Genomic DNA, 22,412 nt, shown 5'->3' on the forward strand with positions numbered 1-22,412 from the left:
ACTCCTACACCACATCGCAGACACGGTATTGGTCCTGAACTACCATTACGAACACATTGTGAATGTTGTCCGCAGAATTCGTTTTTACATGATTTATTACAGCGAGTCAATGAACCGATCATCAACCATTTGCATCGAGACATTATATATACTATTTTTCATTTAAATACTTGTTTGAAATATAATATGAGCGAGTTCGATAGATTGTCCCGAATCAAGCCCTGGAGCGCACATAAATTTAATCTCGACAGAATATCTCCCGCCCTACCGATGCGAGATCTGGTTGATCCGAAAAATAAAAATTTTATTAATAAAATTCACGGCGCCAAGAAAGAATTTCACACAGATGGTGCATCTCATGTATGGTCAACGTTCAAGATTATGCGCAACGGTGTCATCGACGCTACGATGAATGACGAACGAGCAGAAACTATCACTAACTACATTGATGATCGCAAATATCTTTTCAGAATAAAATTTGTTGTGCTAGCAGAAACAGGTAATTGGATTATCCGTGACAAATATGATCCTGTACACAAGGGTGAATAAACTGTCGTACTAAGTAAAGATTCTAAGCCAGGTCTACTGACTGGCATTGACAAACCGTATTATGAGCGAGCGTATCCTGTGACCACGATTACTTATGGAATCTATGTGATAAATGAAAAACCCAACGTTGATAAACTGGCGCCGATGAAATTTTCAAAAATAAACTGTGTGGTTGAACGAGTAATAGAACATTTTACAGTTTTGACTCCTGGAAACGGCTTAACGGATAAAAGACGTAAAATAATAAACACATGGGGAGAAATGGTTAAAGATACCGGAGCGTCAATCAAAGATGTGGCTGAACTAGGGAAAAAACTAAAGTTCCCAATAACCGTAGCGACGATAACAGGAGAAATATTGTTTGAATCAAAATATAAATCAAAAGGAGCTTCGATCGAAATTATTGATCATAACGCACACGAGTGGACCAGCGCAGTAACAGTGTTTCCACGTAATCGAACTGTTAAAATTTACCGCGGAGATATGTTTGATTTTATTAACGAAATAAGTAAAGATGATCCTGTGTCAGTATGGTTATTTCAGAGTTCTAACGACGAATCATGCGTGGAAGAAAAAAATTAATTTGATCAGTTTGTACGACCTAATGGCGTTATTTATCGAAAAGATCTTCTCCACGAGAAAATGAAAAATCTTGCGCTGCAATATACTGATGATACTGACGAACTATTGAGCAACTGTTTTACTGTTCCGTCAGTTGCGGATCATTTTGATAGAAAGAAAAATTCGTGGAAGCCAACTAGATTTGATTTTCTCAATGACATAATATCCAGTTGTGTCGAATACGGACACGGTGGATTATGGAATACTAAATACGATCACAGAGATGTTATTTCGGTTGATATGGTCGCGTGTTATCCTGGAAGTTTTCTCGGGTACGGAGATTGTTCTGTGTACTTTGAGCGATTCGGTCATCCGACGCATGAAATGACACGAGTATCAATAAATGGACCATTACCGGATTTTGACCTGACTGGATTCGCTCGTATCGAGTCATTCGAGTTTGCTATGGGACTTCATCCAATTTGTTATGTTTGGTTTGGAAAACATTTTTCAGAAAAAGTGTGGGCACCAATAGTACTGTTACGGTATATCCTTCATTGTGCGATGTTAATATCGTTGACGATCAGCGAAGCAATTATATCATATCGGAAACAAACCGAAGTTTGGTTACCACAACAAAAACAGTATTCTGATGATGAAAACCCGGATAAAACAGATTACGAGAATACAATTACGAAAGATCTTGGCAGAAAAATAATTGGCAAGTTCACTCAAGGAGGATCATACGATCATAAACGACATTGTGCAAGATTGATCATGGACGATGCTGAGTTAGATTTTATAATCGCTGATACAACGAAGAAAAACACGTTTATAAGTCGAGAAATAGCTTTCTTGTCAAATGGAACTAAACTAGGCACAATTGTGAGCTACATGGACGGTGAGTCACCTCAGTATACTCATTTAAGATCATCGATGCTCGCATATGTTTCAATAAATCTATTATGGATGATAAATAAGGTTTCTAAGTTTGCTGTCAGAGTTGCCACGGACTCGTTTTATATCAATAAAAAATATTCAGGATTGCTAGAACAACTACATATCGATACTTGTGCACAGTGGGGTTCGTGGAGAATAAAAGAACAAAACATACTCGATTATTCCGAATCCGCTGATGTTGCGATTAAAGATATTTATTGTAAAAAATATCAAACATTAAAGCTATCTTCTGCACCATCGGTGTACGATCCAATAACCAGAAAATAAACGGTTTATCTGAACGGACCGGGGGGTTCTGGTAAGACGACCCGAGCAATCGAATTATTTCAGAATTCAGATATCATCGTTTTAACTCCTACACATAGACTCGCGCGAGAGATGAAACAACGAGGAGTACAATCGTGTACCTATCACAGCTTCTTCCGATGGAAGGGTGATGCATGGACTTCTTCGAGGATGGATGAAAAATATATTCCGAGGATTATCGTTTGGGATGAAATATGTACAGTACCGTTAGAAACATTAAAAACGTTTCTTGATTGGCTATTAACAAAAAATACTGCTGTGATAATGTGTGGCGATCACGGTCAACCACCACCTTTTGTTGGACCATCTCCACATGATTGGCTGAAAGATTTTGTTGACCACTTCGAAGAAGTGACTGATGATCATAGAGCACTTGATCCAGAATTAAGGGAGTTTAAAAAATTAATCAGACTGCAGCCGAATAAATTCAATGTGAAGTAATGCGTGAGGTGATTTCAGAAACACCCATGAACGACTTTTTGCGCGCGTGGAGACCAAACGATTTGACAGTTGCAAGTAGAAAGATAGTGAGAGACACACTTCAGCAGCGGTTGTTTCAGTTACAACGAGAAAAGTTTCCAACGTTGCCAGTGCCGTTATGTTATCGACCTGCAGACACGAGACGACAAAATATTGACGTTGATATACCAGGACAGATCGAGAAACGGAATTTAGTGTTGAATGATATTGTCGCAGTCGATGTCAATGTTGTTGAAGATGCGCTAAAAACAAATAAATCCCCGTGGATACTAGAATACGCGATGACGATTCATTCATCTCAAGGATTAACTATTACTGATACAGTTGTTTGGATCGTGGATGATCGTATAGAGTGGTCAAATTTGGTTTATCTCACTGTATCTAGAGTCAGAAGAATGTCTCAACTACGAAGGATTGTCCTGGACGAGTCAGTGATCAATGATGATGATGTTGACGGTGACATAATAAGAAAAAAATTAACTGGTTATAAACAGTGTGATAAAAAAATAAACGCGACTTTGATGTTGACGTTGAATTTATTAATACGCTGAAACAGCAGCAGAATAATCACTGTGCGAGTTGTAATTGTATAATGTTATGGCGGTATCTGAAAAATGATCCAAGACAATTTACCGTAGATAGGAAAGATAACCATCTTGGCCATACACGAGAAAACACGATGTTGACCTGTCTTGAGTGTAATCGACGCAGGGGTGCTAGTTAAGTGATTGCGGTGGTAATTGAGTGTCCTCGGGAATTATTTGTAGCTGTTCACGTACAAATCCACGTTGAGGAGCAGTTGAATCTAGTCTGTAGATTGCTGATCTACCAGTGGATCTTGTTACGCTAGATATCTTGTGTGTCGTAATACTCCAAATAGGATCAGTCGCTCTTTTTTTACCACCTTCAAGTTCACATCGTTCATATAAATATCTTACGGTCACATTACCTAATACTGGCTGTGTTGAAAAATCACGTCGTTGTACAGGTATATTTTTTTTTGGTAATTGCGTTAATAGGTTTCATATTGGTTGTTCGAGTCATTTCATTATTTAACGCGGCTATCACACTTGGTAATCTTGCAACCCATTCGCGAGATCTTTTATCATGAATGAATTCCTTCGCGTATTGATATCCAAATAACCGCTCAGCAAGTGTTCGATTAAATCGTTCAACAATTGCCTGATCACGATGAATTGCAGTGTGTCCTCGTCTGATTTTGACATTATGTTGTTTCATCAACGATGATACTGGACCAATAAATTCTTTGCCAGGATCAACCTGTAATAGTTGTGGCCATCGTAATGGTCCTCGTTAATAAATTCGTTCAAATGCATCGGCTACTTCAGATGATGTTTTCGTTGATAATTGTTCTGCCTCTTTATATCTACTTGCAACGTCAATGACAGTTAACGCGTATTTGTATGTTATTTGACGTCCATGTACTTTAATCGTATCATAAGGTAAAAACAGAATATCTGCTTGATGAACTTCATTAGGAACACTAACATCGAAATACGCGTACTGAATTCGTTTCGGTGATGGTAGGTAAATTTGCCATATTGCTTGTTTGGATAACCACGCTTTAGCAGTAGAATGTTTAACCGCTGCTGCATCAGCGAGTTTACTAATTGCTGCTTTACCCCTCCAATATCCCCTTGGACTATAATAAATTGATTCCATTTATAATTAATTACCAGCCCCTAATATGAGTTTACCTTTCATTGCAGATTTTACTAACCAATTAGCTAATGATTCTCTGATATTTTTATTTTTTATGGAATCTAGCGAATGAATCAACTTCACATCTGCAATATGCCTATGTTGAAGATCTTTATTTTTATAAGCCACATCATGAACGTGACATGCTTTATCAATATCATTTATGGGATACTCACCTGGTTTTGGTTGATCCTGATTGTCAAGCCTGATATCAAGTCGAGTACCAGGACCACAATAATTATATCCTGGTAGATGTTTTTCTCGAAGGATATTTAGCCCGTGGGGTTCCTGGGAACTTTGACATTAATTTAGCAATATCACCACCATCTTTTGTGGGCAAAAACGAAAACTTTTTTCTATTACATACTGCGCACCTTCCACCATATGCTATTCTCGCATTTTTTGTTGTAACCGTAGATAGATCATTAGTTGGAGTTTTAACTCTAAAACGTAAACAATATAGATTCATATTATTTATATATGGATATAATTGATTTCTCAGCGACACGAAAACAAGAGCTAGTTAAACACCATCCTGCGTTGCCAAATTCGATCAGAATGATAATAATAGGTCCATCTGGATCGGGTAAGACGCAATTATTATTTAATTTGATAATGAGATGGCTAAAATGGGATAAGTTATATTTGGCAGCACCATCAGTTGATGATCAACGATGTTATGATGTACTTAAAGATTTCAATGAAAACGCAAGATTACTGGACGAAGATAATGATGTTATAGAATTTATAACCGTTATTGATGAATGGCCGAGCGTTGATGTTTTAGACGGATTTATTAATAATTTAGTTGTATACGATGATGTGATGCTGGACAAACAATCAAACCCTGCCAGAATTTTTTCACGTGGCAGACATAAAAACACTGATGTGATTTATGTTACTGAGCAATACACACAAATACCAAAAGTGATCAGAGATAACTGTAATATTTTAGCTATGTTTAATGGAGTTGATACGCATACGTTGCGAAATATTCATCAAACTTGGTGTAGCGGTGACATGGATATAATTAAATTCAGAAATTTCTTTTCACATGCACAATCAACCCAGCACGGGTTTATAACAATAAATTTACATGATCATAGAACAAGATATCGTATTGGACTTGATAAAATTTTTGGATAAATTGATAGCAGCAGAGGGGGCGGGACCTCTGGTATGTAAACACAACTCTCGGTCAGGTTAGTAGTGACCTTATTTTTTTTTATTTCGGAAGAAGCTTATATTTTAAGCAAATTAGGTTTTAGACAAGTGGTCTCTTCCCCCCCCCCCCTCTGCTGCTGGACTGTACAAGAAAAAAGTGTAGTTAGTCACGCTTGTCAAAAAGAATTTATGATATACCAATCTATGTCTTATAATAATATATAAGTAATGGTCTGTGAACTATTTCAGCTACTGAAAATACTGCAGATCTTGTTGCACTTGCCAAATGGTAGGAACACCCGATCAGAAGATGTGTAAGGCTCATCTGAAACCAATTCCTGCATTTGACGAACCCTTTAGCTGAATAATGGAAGATTGTGTCGGTCCCTTACCTAACACCAAGTCAGGTAGCCAATATTTATTGACCATAATGTTTACGTCAACAAGATTCTCAAAAACAATTCCTATGAGAAAGATTAAACTAAAAAATAGTAAAAGCTTTTATAAAGTTATTTACTCAATTTGGCCTTCCCATATCGTTTCAATTTGAGCGAGGGTGAAAGTTTGTGTCTGGAACTTTCCAGCCAGATATGCTTGAATTTAGCATCCAGCAATTCAGGTCATACATGAAATTAAGGTATGACATAACTACAATGAAGAGAACTGTTCCGTATGGTGATAGAGTTCTGTCTCTCTTGCTCATGCTTCAAACTTTACTTCAGATTAGGTATTATGGCCCTTATAAAGATAAGAAGAAAATGATTGAGTTAAATTATAATAATAGTACTCCTGGGATGTAACTATATTAACGGATTACCGGTATCTTAAAAGATGTAGCCAGGTTAATGCTTGCAATTAATTTAGTTCTCCCTGTCCCACACAGTGAGGAGTTGAGCGATGGTATGCAATCAGACGGTATTGACTTTGGAGTATCAAACCTTCGAAATTCAGAAATTATGAATAATTTGGACCAGAAAATTTCACATTTGCAGTAACCAGGAAAGATTGAACTAAAACAGTTATTACTTGAATATGAGCACTTATTGCCAGATGTACCTACAAGAACAAATAAAATATACCGTGACGAGGAATTGTAAATTCCATACCTGTGAAACAACACACATACAGGATGAACACTCTCAAACAGGAATACTTGGAAAAAGAAATTCAGTATTTTCTGGAGAATGATTTCATAGAAATGAGTAAAAGTGGCTGGAGTTCACCGTGTATACTTGTTCCGAAACCAGATTAAACTTTCCGCATGTGTACTGATTATAGAAAGGTGAGCAGTGTGACTAAAGCATATTCATTTCCGTTATCAATTATCGACGGCTGCATTGATCAAATTGGAAATGCAAAGTATGTCACAAAATTCGTCCTTCTGAACGAATTTTGGGAAATTCCACTGACGAAAAGAGCAAAGGAAATATCATCATTCCTGACTCCATATGGACTTTATCAATATTAAGTGATGCCATTTGGGATGACAGGTTCGCCTAGTAGTTTTCAAATTTAATAAACATGATGACACTTGGTCGAGATAATTGTGATGCTTACATCAATGATGTCATCATCTTCAACGACGCCTGAATAGATCATTTAGCGACAATTCGGAAATTCTTTGAGGAACTCACTGATGCAGATTTAACAATTGATGTATCTAAAATTGAGTTTTGATCTGCTTGTGTACCATTTCCAGAACATATCGTGGGACATTGACAAGTTAAACCTACAGCTGCTATGGCATTAGATATCTCTGAACTGCATGTACCTATCAGTAAAAAGCAACTGATGCAATATTTTGGTATGGCTGGATACTATCGGAAATTTTGTTCCAATGTCTCTATAACTGATGAACCTCTGACGAATTTATAGAGCAAGAAAACCAATCTTCATTCGCCTGAATTAAAAGCCCATACTGAAGAGTGTACCAGTTCTTACAGCTCCAAATTTAAGGCAATCATTTCAACTGACTATTGATGCAAGTGATGTTGGGTTGGAGCAGTATTGATTCAAGAAGACAAAAGTGATGTAGATCATCAAGTAAGTTATTTTTCTGAGAAATTAAATAAACATCATTCAATATTTTCCACAGTCGAGAAGGAATGTTTGGCTTTGGTGTTGGCATTACAACACTTCGAAGTCTATATTAGTTCAGCTCCTTCTCCCATTATTGTGTTTAGTGATCACAGCCCCCTTACGTTCACTGGCAAAATGAAAAACAAAAAATCAGCTATTGTAAATTAGAGGTGTATGTTGCAGGAATATAATATTAACATCAGGCAGGTTAGGAGAAAAGACAGTTTAATAGCGGATGCACTTTCGCGTGTTTAGAAATGTATTACTTCATGTATATTTTTTTTTTAAAGTAGCACATATATATTTAACTAATAATAAAAGAAAGTTTTATTGCATAAATCTTTCTCTTTCATTATGAAGGGAAGTGGTGTTGTGTATATTTCATTTACATTATTTGTAAGTTAGTTTTTATTTTATTTTTTATTTCATTGTATACTAGTATAATGGAACACTGTATGTTGGATTTGACCTTGTCCAAACCTGAATTCATGTCTGCTTAAACCGAATTGACTTGTTTATTTTATTATGTGTAAACAGCTAATACACAGATAAAGTATTCACTATGTGTATGAGTTTAAAATCTGAAATATTATTAACTGAAGCAAATATGTTTTTTGGGACTATGTATAGGTTTTGGAATTTCCTTAGTGTATTTGACTATTTAGTAAACATTAGGATCATTCAAAAGGTTTTTTTCCATTAGGTAAAAGTTTGGTTTTTAGAAAATGCTAACTGTGACCTGAGGTCACGTTGAGAACAATATAATCTTGTAGCTTAGACGATTTCTTAAATTATATTACTGTGATTCAACAACAGATTGTTGACACATCAACACTGTATAAGATACTCAAGAGACATTATCGCCTTTCGTTTTTGGATTTATTCTGGACGTCTACTAAATTTTATTCAGGACTTTAAATTACCAGGATTTGTGTCTGTAATTCTTGGTTTAATTTGGCATTTAATGCGCATTACCCGTAAGCTCTTTTTCGACATTTTCACATTGTCTTTTAGGGAAATCAATTATTTGTTGAAATTTACAAAAATGTATTGCCTTTCACTCCTTTCTTATTTTATTTAGCCTAAGAGCATAAACTTGATACAGTATTTTAATAAAACTTTCATCTGTTGAATCGTGAGTTGTTTTATAAAGCTCTGGTGTATATTTCGCTGATGGTGCTCGAAATTTGTTTCTGCACATCTTCGGCATTTATAATACCGTAGCTTGATTGTGACAATCAGGCTGCGTGATCATACTATGCCTGCAGCTGGAGATGTGTCAAGAAGCCAACACATGTACTGCGAATACCGTAATATTTAATACTAAAGTAATAAAAGCACGTGTATCAAATAGATGCTCAAACTTCTAGATGATGGGGGGGGGGATGATATAATGTCCACAGCTTGCAGCGGTGGCATTGAAGAACCATTAAAATATTAACTGCCTGATCACCCAAGTAATGGCCTCAGACCGCAACTACCCCCAACCCACCTTGTTTGAGGTGGACCAAAATCAGGAAGTTATTCCGGTGAAGTTGTGCCTTGTTGGCATAGCCTGTTTGCCACTGACCTCTGTGGTAAAGTTACTTATTGTTATAAATGTGAAAGGGTAGACCTGCAACGTTATTAAAGTTTCATTTGCTTGCTTAATAAAAACAGTAGGATGTAAAATCGTTATGTTTTCTGGGTCATACAGATGTTTTTTGGTTACTGGCTCTACGTCAGCTTCTTTTCTTTAGTAATGCAGAATGCCAGTCGGACAACGTAAAATAAAACTTTGTGAATTTATTGAAGTCAGGTTAGTTAATATGTAGGAATAGTGGTCTATCGGATATGATATATTGGCATAGTGTTGAAATGCCTATACACAAAATACAAGAAAATTATTGAAATGCCTAATGACGTCTCTAGACGAAGTAGGAGCGTGCATCATAACCTCCGCTGTCCTTCGCACAGGTGAGCAGGAACAAAGGGAAAAGTCAAAGACTCTATGCTGTTTTTACTGTTTTTGTGTCAGATAGCTCTGTGTGCGACTTGTGCATTTCATCTGTCCGTGTTTGATCAATATATTACTGAATCAGTTACGGTGCCTCAGTTATGGCATCCAATGCGAATCCAAAAATATCGTTTATAGAGTTTGTAAACAAGTAAGCGAAGGTCTGTGGAATGGAACCCTCTAATGGGACCCATGTGACAAAGCCTCTGAAAGCTTTTGCATTTAAAAAGGTTCCATAACATAATGTTAACCACCCGACGGGAAAGAAAACTTCTATGGACGTTTTAGTTGTTTCGTACATATTACATTTGGGGAGTATGGGGGGGGGGGGTCTGCAGACATCGATTATGCCCTCACAGCCCACCCACCTACAATACAACCATTTTCCCCTAGAATAATATCTTTTCATTCTTTGCGACTTTCGATGACCTTTATCAGGATTATTTTGGACTCACTTTTGACAGTTAAAACGTTTATTAAGTTTGATAAAGCTTTTTGGTTTTGCTTCTTCCTGTCACTTAATTTTTAAACATTGGGGGCTCGTCCGGCAAACGAATTATATAAATATTTCAGAGAAATTGAAATTGTTTTCAAATTAAAATTTATTTCATTATGGACATTTATCTATCTCTGCTCCTTAGATTTTACACAGTGAAACCAACAAAGTTTTACAATGTCGTCTGAAGTGGAGAACTTTATTTTAAGTCCTACCCAGTAACTGTTAAAGTCCTTGACAAAAGGTATTAATTGCTCCAACGTGCCCGACAATATGGGATCTTTCGGAATAAAAGCCGTATTTGTAAAAAAATATACTTAGGTTTAATATTTGGTCGAGTAGAATATTTTGGAAAAATTGTTTCGAGTTTGATTAGTGATTCTTCATCTAACTCTTAATCGCAAGTTATGGAGCTGAAATCAAAATACAAGAAAGAAATGAAGTTAAAAAAGCTTCAACTCGAAAAGGGGAAAGAGAGTGACGAGATTAATTCAAAACAGAAGAAACAAATTGAGATGCAATTGCAAATTCAAATGCAGAAAAAAAGCAAGATTGAGACAAATACCACGGGAAAAATAAAGATGTAAATGCAGGATAAAGAAGGAGAGAGACAAATACAAGATATAGAAATATAAAGAGAATGAGAGAAAAGTGCACTTGCTATTCAGAAAAAAAAAGAGAGATGCAAATGAAAATGCCAATACAAAAAGGAAGAAATAGAAATGCAAATGCAATTGAAATTTCAAGAATTGGAACTGGCAAGCAGAAAGCACTCCACACCTGAACGTTCAAGTTCTGATGTTACAAAAAACATTAGATTATTACCTATTTTAATGAAAAAGATGTACATCAATATTTTCACAATTTGAAAAAGCCGATATTTGGATTTTGTTACTACAGGGTGTTCTTATTGGCAAAGATCATAAAGTTTATACTTGTATGTCAGTAGAAACAAGTGTTGATTATGATTTGGTCAAGGATTTATCTTGGAGGGTTATGAGTTGCTGCATGAGGCATATCGACAGAGGATTCGGAATTGAAAAAAATGAGACATAGGTCAAAGCCATGTCGAGTTTGTTAGGGAAAACGAACAACTATTTGACTGTTAATGTGCAATTAAAATATATTAATAAATATTATGACAAATTTAGACATCTGATATTAATTGAAGAGTTGAAGTGGTGCGTCCATAGTAACGTTAAAATGTACATTGATGAGCATAATATATATACTTTAGAAAACGTTGCTCGTACAGCAGACGAATATTCCTTGGCTCTCAAAGTTTTATTTGTCAATACGTTTTCCTCTCAGCAGATGGTTAGTAAAAACCAATTCAGTATCAATCATCTACTTACAAATTTCGATCTAGTACAACTTAAAAGAATATAACGTCTGGTAAAATATTAAAGAATCTGGACACTAAACTTGCACATCTACAGCCACAAGAAAAAGAATTACTTAAATGAGCTAATATATGAATATAAGCACTTGTTCACAGATGTTTCAGCTAGAACAAACATGGCCTATCATGATTCTGAAATTATAGAATCTAATTCTGTAAAACAGGACCCTTACAAGATGCTAAAGCAGGAATGTTTGAAAGAGGTGCTTGAATATTTGTTGAAGAATTACGTTATTGAACTAAACAAAGAACTGGATTTCGCCGTATATTCTTGTGCAAAGGCTAAGTAATTCTTACCTTATTTGCACTGGCTACAGAAACGTGAACAGTGTCACAGACTCATTTCCAATACTAATAATTGTGAACTATATTGACTGAAATGGACATGCTAAATACGTCACCTTGTTGAGGCTGTTACAATGATTATGGTAGATTCCACTTACGAATAGAGCAAAAGAAATTTCCGCCTTTGTAACTCCAACACAAAATTATATCAATTGGTATGAAAAATTCTGCGTTCCAGCATTTAATGAACATGATAGCATTCGGTATAGATGTCATTATAAACAGCGATTCATGGAGAGATCACCAGGAAACTATCCGAAAATTCTTCTTTCGCTTGAGTGAAGCAAACGTGACAATTATTCGAAGTAAAAATGAGTTTTGCGGAGCTTGTGTCACATTTTTAGACATATTGTGGGATATTGTCAAGTTAAGCCCGTATAAGCTACGTAGAAAGCTACCTCTGAATTTCTTGTACTCATCACTAAAAAGCAACTGATGCGATATTTGGGTAGGGCTCGATATTATCGGATATTTCGCTCACATTTTCCATAATTGCTGAGACTCATACCGATATTCAGTAGGAAGACAAAATTTAATTGGTCATACATATGTCAGGATGCGTTCGATAAATTAGAGGCCATACTTAAATGTTCACTTGTTCTTTCAGCTCCAAATTTCATCCAATCGTTTAAGATGTATGCTGATGCACGTGCGGTAGGGGCTGGCGGCGTATTAATTCAGGAATAAGATGTATATTGATGTAACTACGGTAGGGGCTGTCGGCGTAATAATTCTCACATTTTCTTTTATACCGTTGAAAATTAAATTATTTGTTAAGTTATACAAACCTAGACAACGACGCAAATCTTGGCGGACCAGTAGATTTCCTGTTTTGACATTTATAGGGAACTGTTCATTCTTTTGGATTTTCATAGAACTTTATCAGCAATATTTTAGATTCACTTCATCATAGTGCAAATTCCTCTCACCTGTTCTTTCAGATCCAAATTTCATTCAATCGTTTAAGATGTATGTTGATGCACATGTAGTATGGACTTGCGGCTTAATAATTCAGGAAGCTAAAATGGTGTTGATCATCCAGTGTGCTAATTTCTATAAAAAAAAAATTAAAAAAGCACCAGATAAATTATTCCACTATCGAAAGGATGTGTTGGCCTTGGCGTTAACACACTTTGCAATGAAAAATAAAAATCACGGATGGTTGATATGGAGTCTGATGTTGCAAGAATACAATATCAACATTCGGCACATTAAGGGAAAAAAAAATTTAATCGGAGATGTACTTTCACCTGTATAGGAGTTGTATATTGCTTTATTTTGTAAACATTTTGAATATTCATTTTACGTCTTTCTGTGGAATTTCATTAGCATTATCATGTGTGTGTGTGTTTTAGATTAATATTGAAAAAGAGAGCTTTATTGCAAAAACCTTTCTTTTCTTTATGAGAAAAGGTGTTATGCATATCTATATCTTTTGTAACTCCTGGTACCTGCTTTTATTTAAGTTTTGTAACTTTTATTCATGGCAGAAAGTTGTACAGATTATATTTAGTTGGATTTTGCCTACGTGACGTGGTCTGTTAAGAGCGTAAAAATACATAGAATCTGTAAATAGGTGCTTACGTATGTGTTGACAATTACTAATAATAATCTTAAAAATAAGGCTTAATATCTACTTTAGTTTAGTTTCTCATTGGCTGATGAGGTTGGGACGGTTCCAGAAGAATTCTGTGTCTTCACAGTAATTGGGCTAGGTCACATGAATAGGCAATTTGAGACAAACTGAATAGAAAGATCAGTCACGTGGGTTTTGTTCTGAAATATCGACGCAAAAAAGATCAGTTTCATTGCTATTTGGAAGTCATCTTCATTTCTTGTATTCCTGTTGAAAGTCTACGGACGTGTTTTGTGTTGTACTTAGATATTGTTCGAGATGAAAAATATTTGCTTGAACTGTTCAGTGCAAATAGAAAGTGTTCATTATAATATTATCTGGAACTATCGTGAATTATTCAAAGGAGTTCTGGATGACGCCATCTAGACAAATACACGAATCTTGGCGGACCCGTCCATTTCCGGTTTTGATGTTTAATGGGAACTTTTCATTCTTTTGGACTTTCATATACCTTTATCAGGAATATTTTGGATTCACTTCATAATACTATAACTTCCTCTAAAATCTTCATTTATAACGATGATAATTAAATTATTTTTTAAGTTTTACGAACCTTGTTGGTTTTCCTTCTTTCTTTTACTTAGTTTAAGACCACTGAGTTGTAACACCCATTTTCAGAGAAAGACGGGATTTTCCGAGTTGTCCCCCTTAAACCAATAGAAGATTTGCTGACAGGTTGTAGTACGTGTACTCCTTAGGTGGCAGGGGATACTTTCATAAATTGTCCCCTGTCAAATTCTTAACCTAAGACTATGGTGTGAATGTTTCAGCTGTTACTGTTTACTAATTAAAGATATAGATATTTTTGTGACCTAGATGTTTTGGGCTTGTGTTGTTCTTGAAATTGATGTGAGGCATGTACACCTCCCATAGTTACTCTACAGTATGTATATAGTGAAGTCCCACTAGTCGGCTAGGAAGATGAGCTTGTCCCCAGTAGCTGTAACACGTGAGTTAGGGACAAGTCGAATATCTCAAATCGGCTTGGATGACAACTATCTTCAGTTGCATCAGCTTGTTTAGTACACAGTGTTTAGAAGAATTGTCACCTGGGAAAAGGGCTTGTATTTGCACTGTGAGCATCACATGGTGTCAAAAATGACCATCGGACGTGAAAAATGCAGGTGTATAATTGGGATGTGTTGCATAAGCTTCTTTTGTAACGAACTGCCTCTGATTTCTTTGGTCAAGTGAATAATATTTTTATATTTTGTTATATTATAGCTATCCAAAACTATGGACCTTTTTGACCTCACTTGTGCATTTCACTTTTAATGATTTTTGTACTAGGCCGGTGAATGCGGCATTATAATTGTGCATAAAACTGTCCCTTGCCCTCTTACATATGCCTAGGAACGATAACTCAGAAGAGCGTCAATTTACGATAAAGCCCAATCAGCAGATGATTGACATATTTTGTATTTGAAAAGGCACAATAACATTGGCTTTAGGGTTAAGAATATTCTGCAAAGCAAAGCCCATAAATTCAAGTAATCTGAAACATAGGGTCCTCGTGAATTCCTTCAAAGCTTGGTTTAGGTGAAATTAAATTGAATGAAGGTGTTAGAGTTAAGCTGATGAAATCTTTGAGTAAACCCATGTCTTATTCGGATGTCGTTCGCACGAATAGTCCAGCTGTAAGTAACCTATCATGTAGTCCCAATGGATGTGGTGATAGCTCTCCATCAGTTGCTGCTCAGAACAAGATTCATGTGTCTAACTGTTCATCTTCCGTCTTGATTGACTCTAACAAAACTGGTTGCGATACACACTGCCGCCTATCAAGTGAATCTCAGAACAGAACTGCAGTGTCCAACTGTTTGTCTCCCGTGTTGGTTGAGGCTGACGACTCTACACCAGGTACAACGGCAGTGGAGTCACGAACCGGTGTAACGGCCCAAACAACTATGGAAAAGAGTGGGGTCAGTGCTCTGCAAACTCTGGTTTCAAAAAGTTCGGATATAATTTCACAGACTTTCGTTAGAAGACATATCGCCCCCTTCGATGGAAATATCCCACAGATTTATAAAGCCAGTGTTCATCCTGATGTGACAAATGTTGTGCGCACACCCATTCAGAATCAAAATAAACTGTTAACTTCGACTTCGACCAGGATAGAGAACGCTAGGCATCCGATTACTAGCAACAGTAATGTGAAAGGTATAGACTTGAAAACCCCTCCTAGCAAGATACCTACCGTTATTGGGGGTCAGGTAGAAAGACCTAGATCATTTGGTAAATCAGGTTTAGAAATAGGTTCAGAGAGTATTGTTGGACATGAGGATGTTGATGACAAAAATGAGAATGTTGTATTTGAAGGTGTAGTTAGACGTAGAACAAGGCGCTTTTATGTGGGTGGCATTGGCGTCAAATCTACTGCTGAAGGCCTCGGTAAATTCTTGAAAGAATACGATATAGATCCGTTATCCATAAAGTTTATCCACAGTAGACGTAATTGTCTATCGGCCAAGCTGACTGTATATAATTCAGACTGCGACACTGTTGAAAATGATGTAACATGGCCAAAAGGTGTTTATGTAAGAAGGTGGTATGGGAATCAATCTTGGCGAGACAGGTTTAGCAATCGCGATCAGGAGGCAAATGAAGGTGCAGGATGCGATATTCTGTGACTAGGGTGACAGTTAATTGTTCATAAATTTGCCATTATGTTCTGTCGTAAGTTAATGTGTTTTGTCATCTTTGTCATTTTAGTCCTGCTTTCACGATGCATAAGTATTAATATGCCTATATTGCAAGTTAATATGAATCTTAATATACTGACCTGGAATGTTAGAGGAATTATGTCCTCTGCTCTTAGCTTTAGTGCAATGCTGGATAAATATAATGTTGACGTAGCTTGCGTAACTGAACATAAACTATTACAGCACATACTTCCATTTTGCGATACTATTCGTTCTGATTATAAATGCACTGCTAAGGCAGAGGATATTTCCTCTAATTGTATGTTAATAAAATGTGGTAAAGGAGGAGTTGCAATCTTCTGCAAAACTTCTCTCATGAGATATGCTAACTTTATAGATGAAGTTAATAGTGACAGAGTTGTTGGCATAGAATTCAAATTTCCTGATATGCAAAATGTATATATTTTTTGTGTATATATGCCGACCCTATTATATGGCATAGATTGTTACAAAGCGCAAATTGAGTTGATTCAAAATCTCTATGATCAGTACTCACAGCTGGGGGACGTGTATTTTACTGGTGATTTCAATGCAGTAGCTGAACCAGCCACTTTCAGAGATTACAAAGATAGAGTATTTCATGAGTTCTTGCGATATAATAATCTAGTGAGTGCTGGACATTTAATAATATGCACTGGTTCCCGCTATACGTTCACCCCAGCAAGAACGATGATTGATCATTTTGTACTGTCGGATCAATGCATAGGTAGATTACGAAGTGTGCACATTGTTTCAGATCACGAAGAGCACGCGATATCTGACCACCTCCCTATCCTTACTTCCCTTCGTACAGTGACCTGTGGGAGAGACTTCAGACAGTCTATGAAGAGAAACAACATAGCCTGGAATAAATTAAACGCTGATATCTTGAAAAACTATCAATCTGAGCTGGACCTTCGCCTGAAAACTTTAGATATAGATACTATTTCGGACAATGTTGATAGCTTTTACCAGCACATTGTTAATGCAATACAGCAGTCAAGCGACATCGCGCTTCCAAAGTCTAAATTCAATTATCATGCCAAACCATATTGGTCAAATGAACTCAAAGAAGCACATAAACTTCAAAGACAAGCTAGGTATACTTGGATAAATGAGGGAAGACCGAGGGGTAGTCAATTTAATTCTTACAGAGAATATAAAGATAAGAAGAGAGACTTTAGAAACGTTCAAAAACTGGCTGTGGAAAAATATATGGGGGAGGTGTATGAAGAAATTGAAAAAGCACATGAATGCGATGTAAGACACTTTTGGAAAATGATCAACATTAAGAGAGGGAACAATACAAATTTTTGTCAGGAACTATCAACTGATGGAGTTTGTGTCCGTGATGATCATTCCATCGCAAATAGCTTTGCTAGATACTATGAGGACATTCACACGCCGAATTTAAACCATAGTTTTGACGGAAACTTTTATGAATTTATAGAGAGAGAATTAAATCGGGGTCTACAGGACGAAGTAAGCCATATCGAGGCCTTACAGACCAGTATCAGTTTAAATGAAGTAAGAGAAATCATTAAAGGTCTAAAGAAATCAAAAGCATCGGGCCATGATCAAATTTGCAATGAACATTTGATCTATGGCAGCGACTACCTCATCGAGTGTATGACAATTTTATTTACTCGGATGATTGATCAATCTTACATACCTGTAGATTGCAAAAAAGGGTTAGTAATACCACTGTACAAAGGTAACAGAAAATCAAAGAACTCCCTCGAAAGTTACAGGCCTGTTACTTTACTGCCTGTTATCTACAAAACCTTTGAGAAAATTATTCATGAACGTTTGGTAACTTGGCTCAAAGATACTAATTCTAGTATACCCAGTTCACAACAACATGGTTACCAAAAAGGTTTAGGCTGCACAACAGCGAGTTTTGTGCTGTTGCAATCAGTACAATATAATGTAAACATGGGTTCACGGGTTTTTGCTGCTTTTCTTGATACAAAAAAGGCATTTGATACCGTGTGGCACGAAGGACTGCTTTTTAAATTATTCACGTTGGGAATTACGGGTAAATCCCTTTTGATATTTTTTAACATGTATACAAATTTACAGAGTAAAGTTCTTGTAAATGGGCAATTTTCAGATTGGTTCTCAATTGGCCAAGGAGTGAGACAAGGGGGTGTTTTGTCAACCTTGATGTACACAATATTTATAAATGACTTGCTGCTACAGTTAGAAAATAGTGGATTTGGAGCAAAGACTGGATCCTTAGCTGTGGGAAATCCAACCCTAGCTGATGATATTTCACTTTTGGCTATATATCCTAGCAATCTACAAAAGCTGTTAGATATAGCATACGACTACAGTAATAAGTGGCGATTCGAGCTTAGTGTTACAAAGTCATACATTATCATTTTCGGACCCCAATACAAGAATTTTATCAATATGAAATGGTATCTTGGCCCGTCATGTTTGCCGGTCACCGATTCGGCAACACACCTGGGTCACCGGATTAACTCAAAGCTGACGTCGCATGACGCAATACTCGATGCATGCAAGAAAGGGAAAAAATCTTTTCACGGTCTGTTTGGTATTGGCATTAAACCGAATGGTTTAAATCCTTTGGTTGCTGCAAATGTAATTAAAAAGGTAATTTTCCCTTCAATGTTTTATGGAAGTGAATTATGGTGTAACATTTCAAAAAGTGACCTCGCTTTATTGGATAAAACTCTGAGGTATTTTGCCAAACATTTACAAGGTTTTCCAATACATACAAGATCAGACATTGCCCTGGGAATGCTAGGATGGACATCAGCGCAGTCCGAAATTGATAGAAGAAAATTGATGTTTTTACACAGATTGTGTTTGATGCCTAACAATGTACATACTAAACGTGTGTTTAACGTTGCGTTATTTCACTTCATTCTGAGCGGATGCATGTCAAGCTGCGGGTTAATTTCAAATTTATATTATACCTCAAAGAAGTTTGACTTGCTCGGGTATCTAACTGATTATTTACATCATTCTGAAATTCCAGATAAACATAATTGGAAAGAAATTGTAAGGTCAAAAATTGTTGGTCTTGAAAATAGCCTCTGGAGAGTTCGTATGTCTAATCAAGCAGATTTTGATAGATTCTCTTCGATACACGAATACTTACGACCTGCCTCAGTGTGGCAGTCGGCTAAAACTAGACAACACACTAAGGTATTTACATATGTAGCTAAACTATGGGCTGCTGTTCCACAAACACAGCTTGATATGTGTATTAGATGTGGGAATGTTTATACAGACTTGATACTTCATTGTTGTGTTAGTTGTCCTTATATGTCGAACTTTCGAAATTCTTTCTGGGATTTCCTTACTGATAAATTTCCCCTGAGCCTGCACATTACGTTATTTAATGCAGAAGATGAGCTGCAACTACAATATCTTTTAGGTAAAAGGTTACCATCAGGAGTAATCGACAAAGAAAACTCCAAGCTATTCGTCCTGTATGCAGCATACTTTGTCATGCAGTGTGCAGCTATCTTCTGTAAATATGGTACTGAAACTTGCAACTTATGAGTTGACGAACACTTTGTTGATTGATAATGTGTAAGAATTTGTATTCCAATATAGAATTTTTTTTTTGTTTTTTTTTTTTGTTTTTTTTTTTTTTTTTTGTTTTTTTTGTTTTTTTTTTTTATATTTATTGATTGTATTCAGATGATTTATTCTTATATCATGTAATCTTCCATGGAAGGAAATAAAGATGATGATGATGATGAAGTAATCTGAAACATAGGGTCCTCGTGAATTCCTTCAAAGCTTGGTTTAGGTGAAATTAAATTGAATGAAGGTGAGTTGACGACGCCAGAATACTTACTGTATGACACTCATTCGAAACATGCAATGCAGTCATGTAAGTCTCTTCAGAAGTTGAAATGGAACCTTTTAATGCTAAAACTGACAGGCCTTATGAAGATTGTACCTGGTGTTGAAAACTTCCTGTCACTTCTAATGAGTCTTAGGGTACAATTTTATCTTTATTTATGAAGAGCTTGCAAGGGGAGGTAATACATCAGGGGAGGTAACAACCTTTATTGAACAGGGCTATATGATAGTCAAAAGACTGAAAGGAATATCACGAATGATGATATTTTGTACATGTATGATTTAATACAGGACATATATTTGATCATTTCGGAGGTTTACTCAAATTACACATTAGACCTAATTTATCAGGAAAATAGACTATAATAGACTAACATTAGCAACTGTATAGCTTTGATGTAAAGAAACAATTAGAAATTCCGCTTATTGATACTACATGATTCATCATATATTTTTTAAACAGAAGGCAGTGTTGTTGATAAATGAGAATTGGAAATACAAAGTATACGAATTGTAAAATTATGATGCTTGCATTACTGAGTAATGTCAGGTCTTTGCTTATCTTGAAACTTCCCGAAGTTCTCCCTTCCCTTGAACTAAATTAACATCAGGACGTCGAGCCGTTTATACAGTGATGCGAAAACAATGAAATATGATTCAACACAGATAATACAAAGTGCATGACAATTGTACCAGGCCAAATATGTTTTGAAAAATCGAATGTTAATAAAAATTGTTTGCGGAACAAAATTAATTTGAAAATCAAATACAGAATGGAGTAATTATTGACAGGCTTTTATTATAGGAGAATGAAATGAAGCGTGTGTGTTCTGTAACAGAGAGTGGTGATATAAAATGGAATATGTGTTGAAAAATTCCATTGGTAAGTAGATGCCAACTGAAGACAAACTGTACAACGCAAAGCGAATATGTAAACTTAACCTGGGCTACACTCAGGTCAATTTTCATAAAGTTTTAGATTGAAGACCTGGGTACAAAAGGCACAGCGTCCTCAGTAGTGAATGGGGATACATTAGCGACAATGGGAATTAGCATTACAGACCCCCCTGGGTCAGATTAGCGACAATGGAAATTTAACATGGCGAAAAATCGTGGGTCAGATTAGCGACAAGGGAAATTAACATGGGGAATAAATCGTGGGTCACTCTAGCGACAAGGGGAATTTAACATGGAACTATAGTGTGGATCTGTCTAGCGACAAGGGGAAATTAACATGGGGAATAGAGTTTGGGCTTTTGGGATTTTTTTTTTTTTTTTTTTTTAAAAGGCTATCTCTTTTCGAGAAATATGGCTGGCCCTGAAAAGGGCCTTTGGGTTTATGTTAATATTAATATTGACATAGATGGCATCTGTCACATCTTCTTCTTCTTCTTCTTAAACTCCTTCTAACTGCCGGTCCAAACACAAGTACCCTCTTGAGACATCCTTGTCTTTCTATGTAAACTCTCCTCATCCATTGACTAGTATCTGTCCTATCAACAACAGTCCACTTGGACCGGACATACATGAGCATGTCCGTCCTAAACATCATGGAAGACACAAGGGTGGATGACTCAACTGTGGTCCACATCTTGAAGCGACGAGAACAAGTGAATCAATGCACTGAACTGCGCTTATTTATAGGTACAGGAAGGATTGAAACGGATTGAGTTCATTCACCAACCCAAACACGCGTTACAAAATTCAGTCAGCTCGCATCCAATCCGAAGAGAGCAGTCTGTGACGTCACGTGGTCTATATCGATTCGTTAGCGCTTGTGTGCAGTCAATCTATGCGACAGTGATTCAACATGACGGAAACTCAGAAAACGATCCATTGGGGTGCACCAGCAGGGGAGACTGCCCAAGGGAACCCGGACTTACTTTCAGAAGAGGTACATTGGGATTTTGTGGATTTTCTTACCTCGCAAGAATTTGTTCCGGAACCTTCGTTACCTTCTTCATTACCGCAAGTGGAGAATTTTAGACAGAGACAGAAAGAAGAATGGAGAAATTTATGCAACGACAAAAGGAAGCGGAACAAGCTTTTCTCCTACAGCAAGAGCAACAGCAACAAGAAGAGGTAAGAAAAAAACAACAGCAGCAACAGCAAGAAGAAGTAGCAGCAAAGAAACAAGAGGGTGAAAATCAAACGGTCACGGTACTGTTGGACATTTTAGCGGAGTTAAG

At 36.5% G+C, this 22,412-nt stretch overlaps 2 protein-coding genes across 8 annotated transcripts in view; one reads left to right on the forward strand and one right to left on the reverse strand.

Moving 5' to 3' along the window:
* LOC149792277 (uncharacterized) overlaps positions 1-20,380 on the reverse strand; it is a 126,338-nt gene extending 105,958 nt beyond the window's left edge. For 3 of the 4 annotated variants that reach the window (XR_016423539.1, XM_089970828.1, XM_089970829.1), the window contains exon 1: positions 12,849-12,963. Coding sequence is in view for 3 of the 4 variants with exons in the window: in XM_089970828.1 (XP_089826954.1) it covers positions 12,849-12,933 (85 nt within the window). In the remaining variant the exon portion in view is untranslated. Of the gene's footprint in view, positions 1-12,848; positions 12,964-12,989; positions 13,114-20,215 lie in introns of those variants that run through there. The other variant, XM_089970830.1, reaches the window with a different exon arrangement.
* The window catches only part of LOC149792276 (uncharacterized), a 161,957-nt gene that overhangs the window by 117,032 nt on the left and 22,513 nt on the right, over positions 1-22,412 (forward strand). Inside the window, exon 1 of one of the 4 annotated variants that reach the window (XR_016423537.1) lies at positions 14,615-14,820. The exons of the other annotated variants lie outside the window; for them this stretch is intronic. The gene's annotated coding sequence lies outside the window, so the exon portion shown is untranslated. Of the gene's footprint in view, positions 1-14,614; positions 14,821-22,412 lie in introns of those variants that run through there. 4 annotated transcript variants of the gene reach the window in all.

Source organism: Sinohyriopsis cumingii, chromosome 9 (assembly GCF_028554795.1).
Source record: "Sinohyriopsis cumingii isolate HCF-2022 chromosome 9, ASM2855479v2, whole genome shotgun sequence".
NCBI classification, from domain to species: Eukaryota; Metazoa; Mollusca; class Bivalvia; order Unionida; family Unionidae; genus Sinohyriopsis; species Sinohyriopsis cumingii.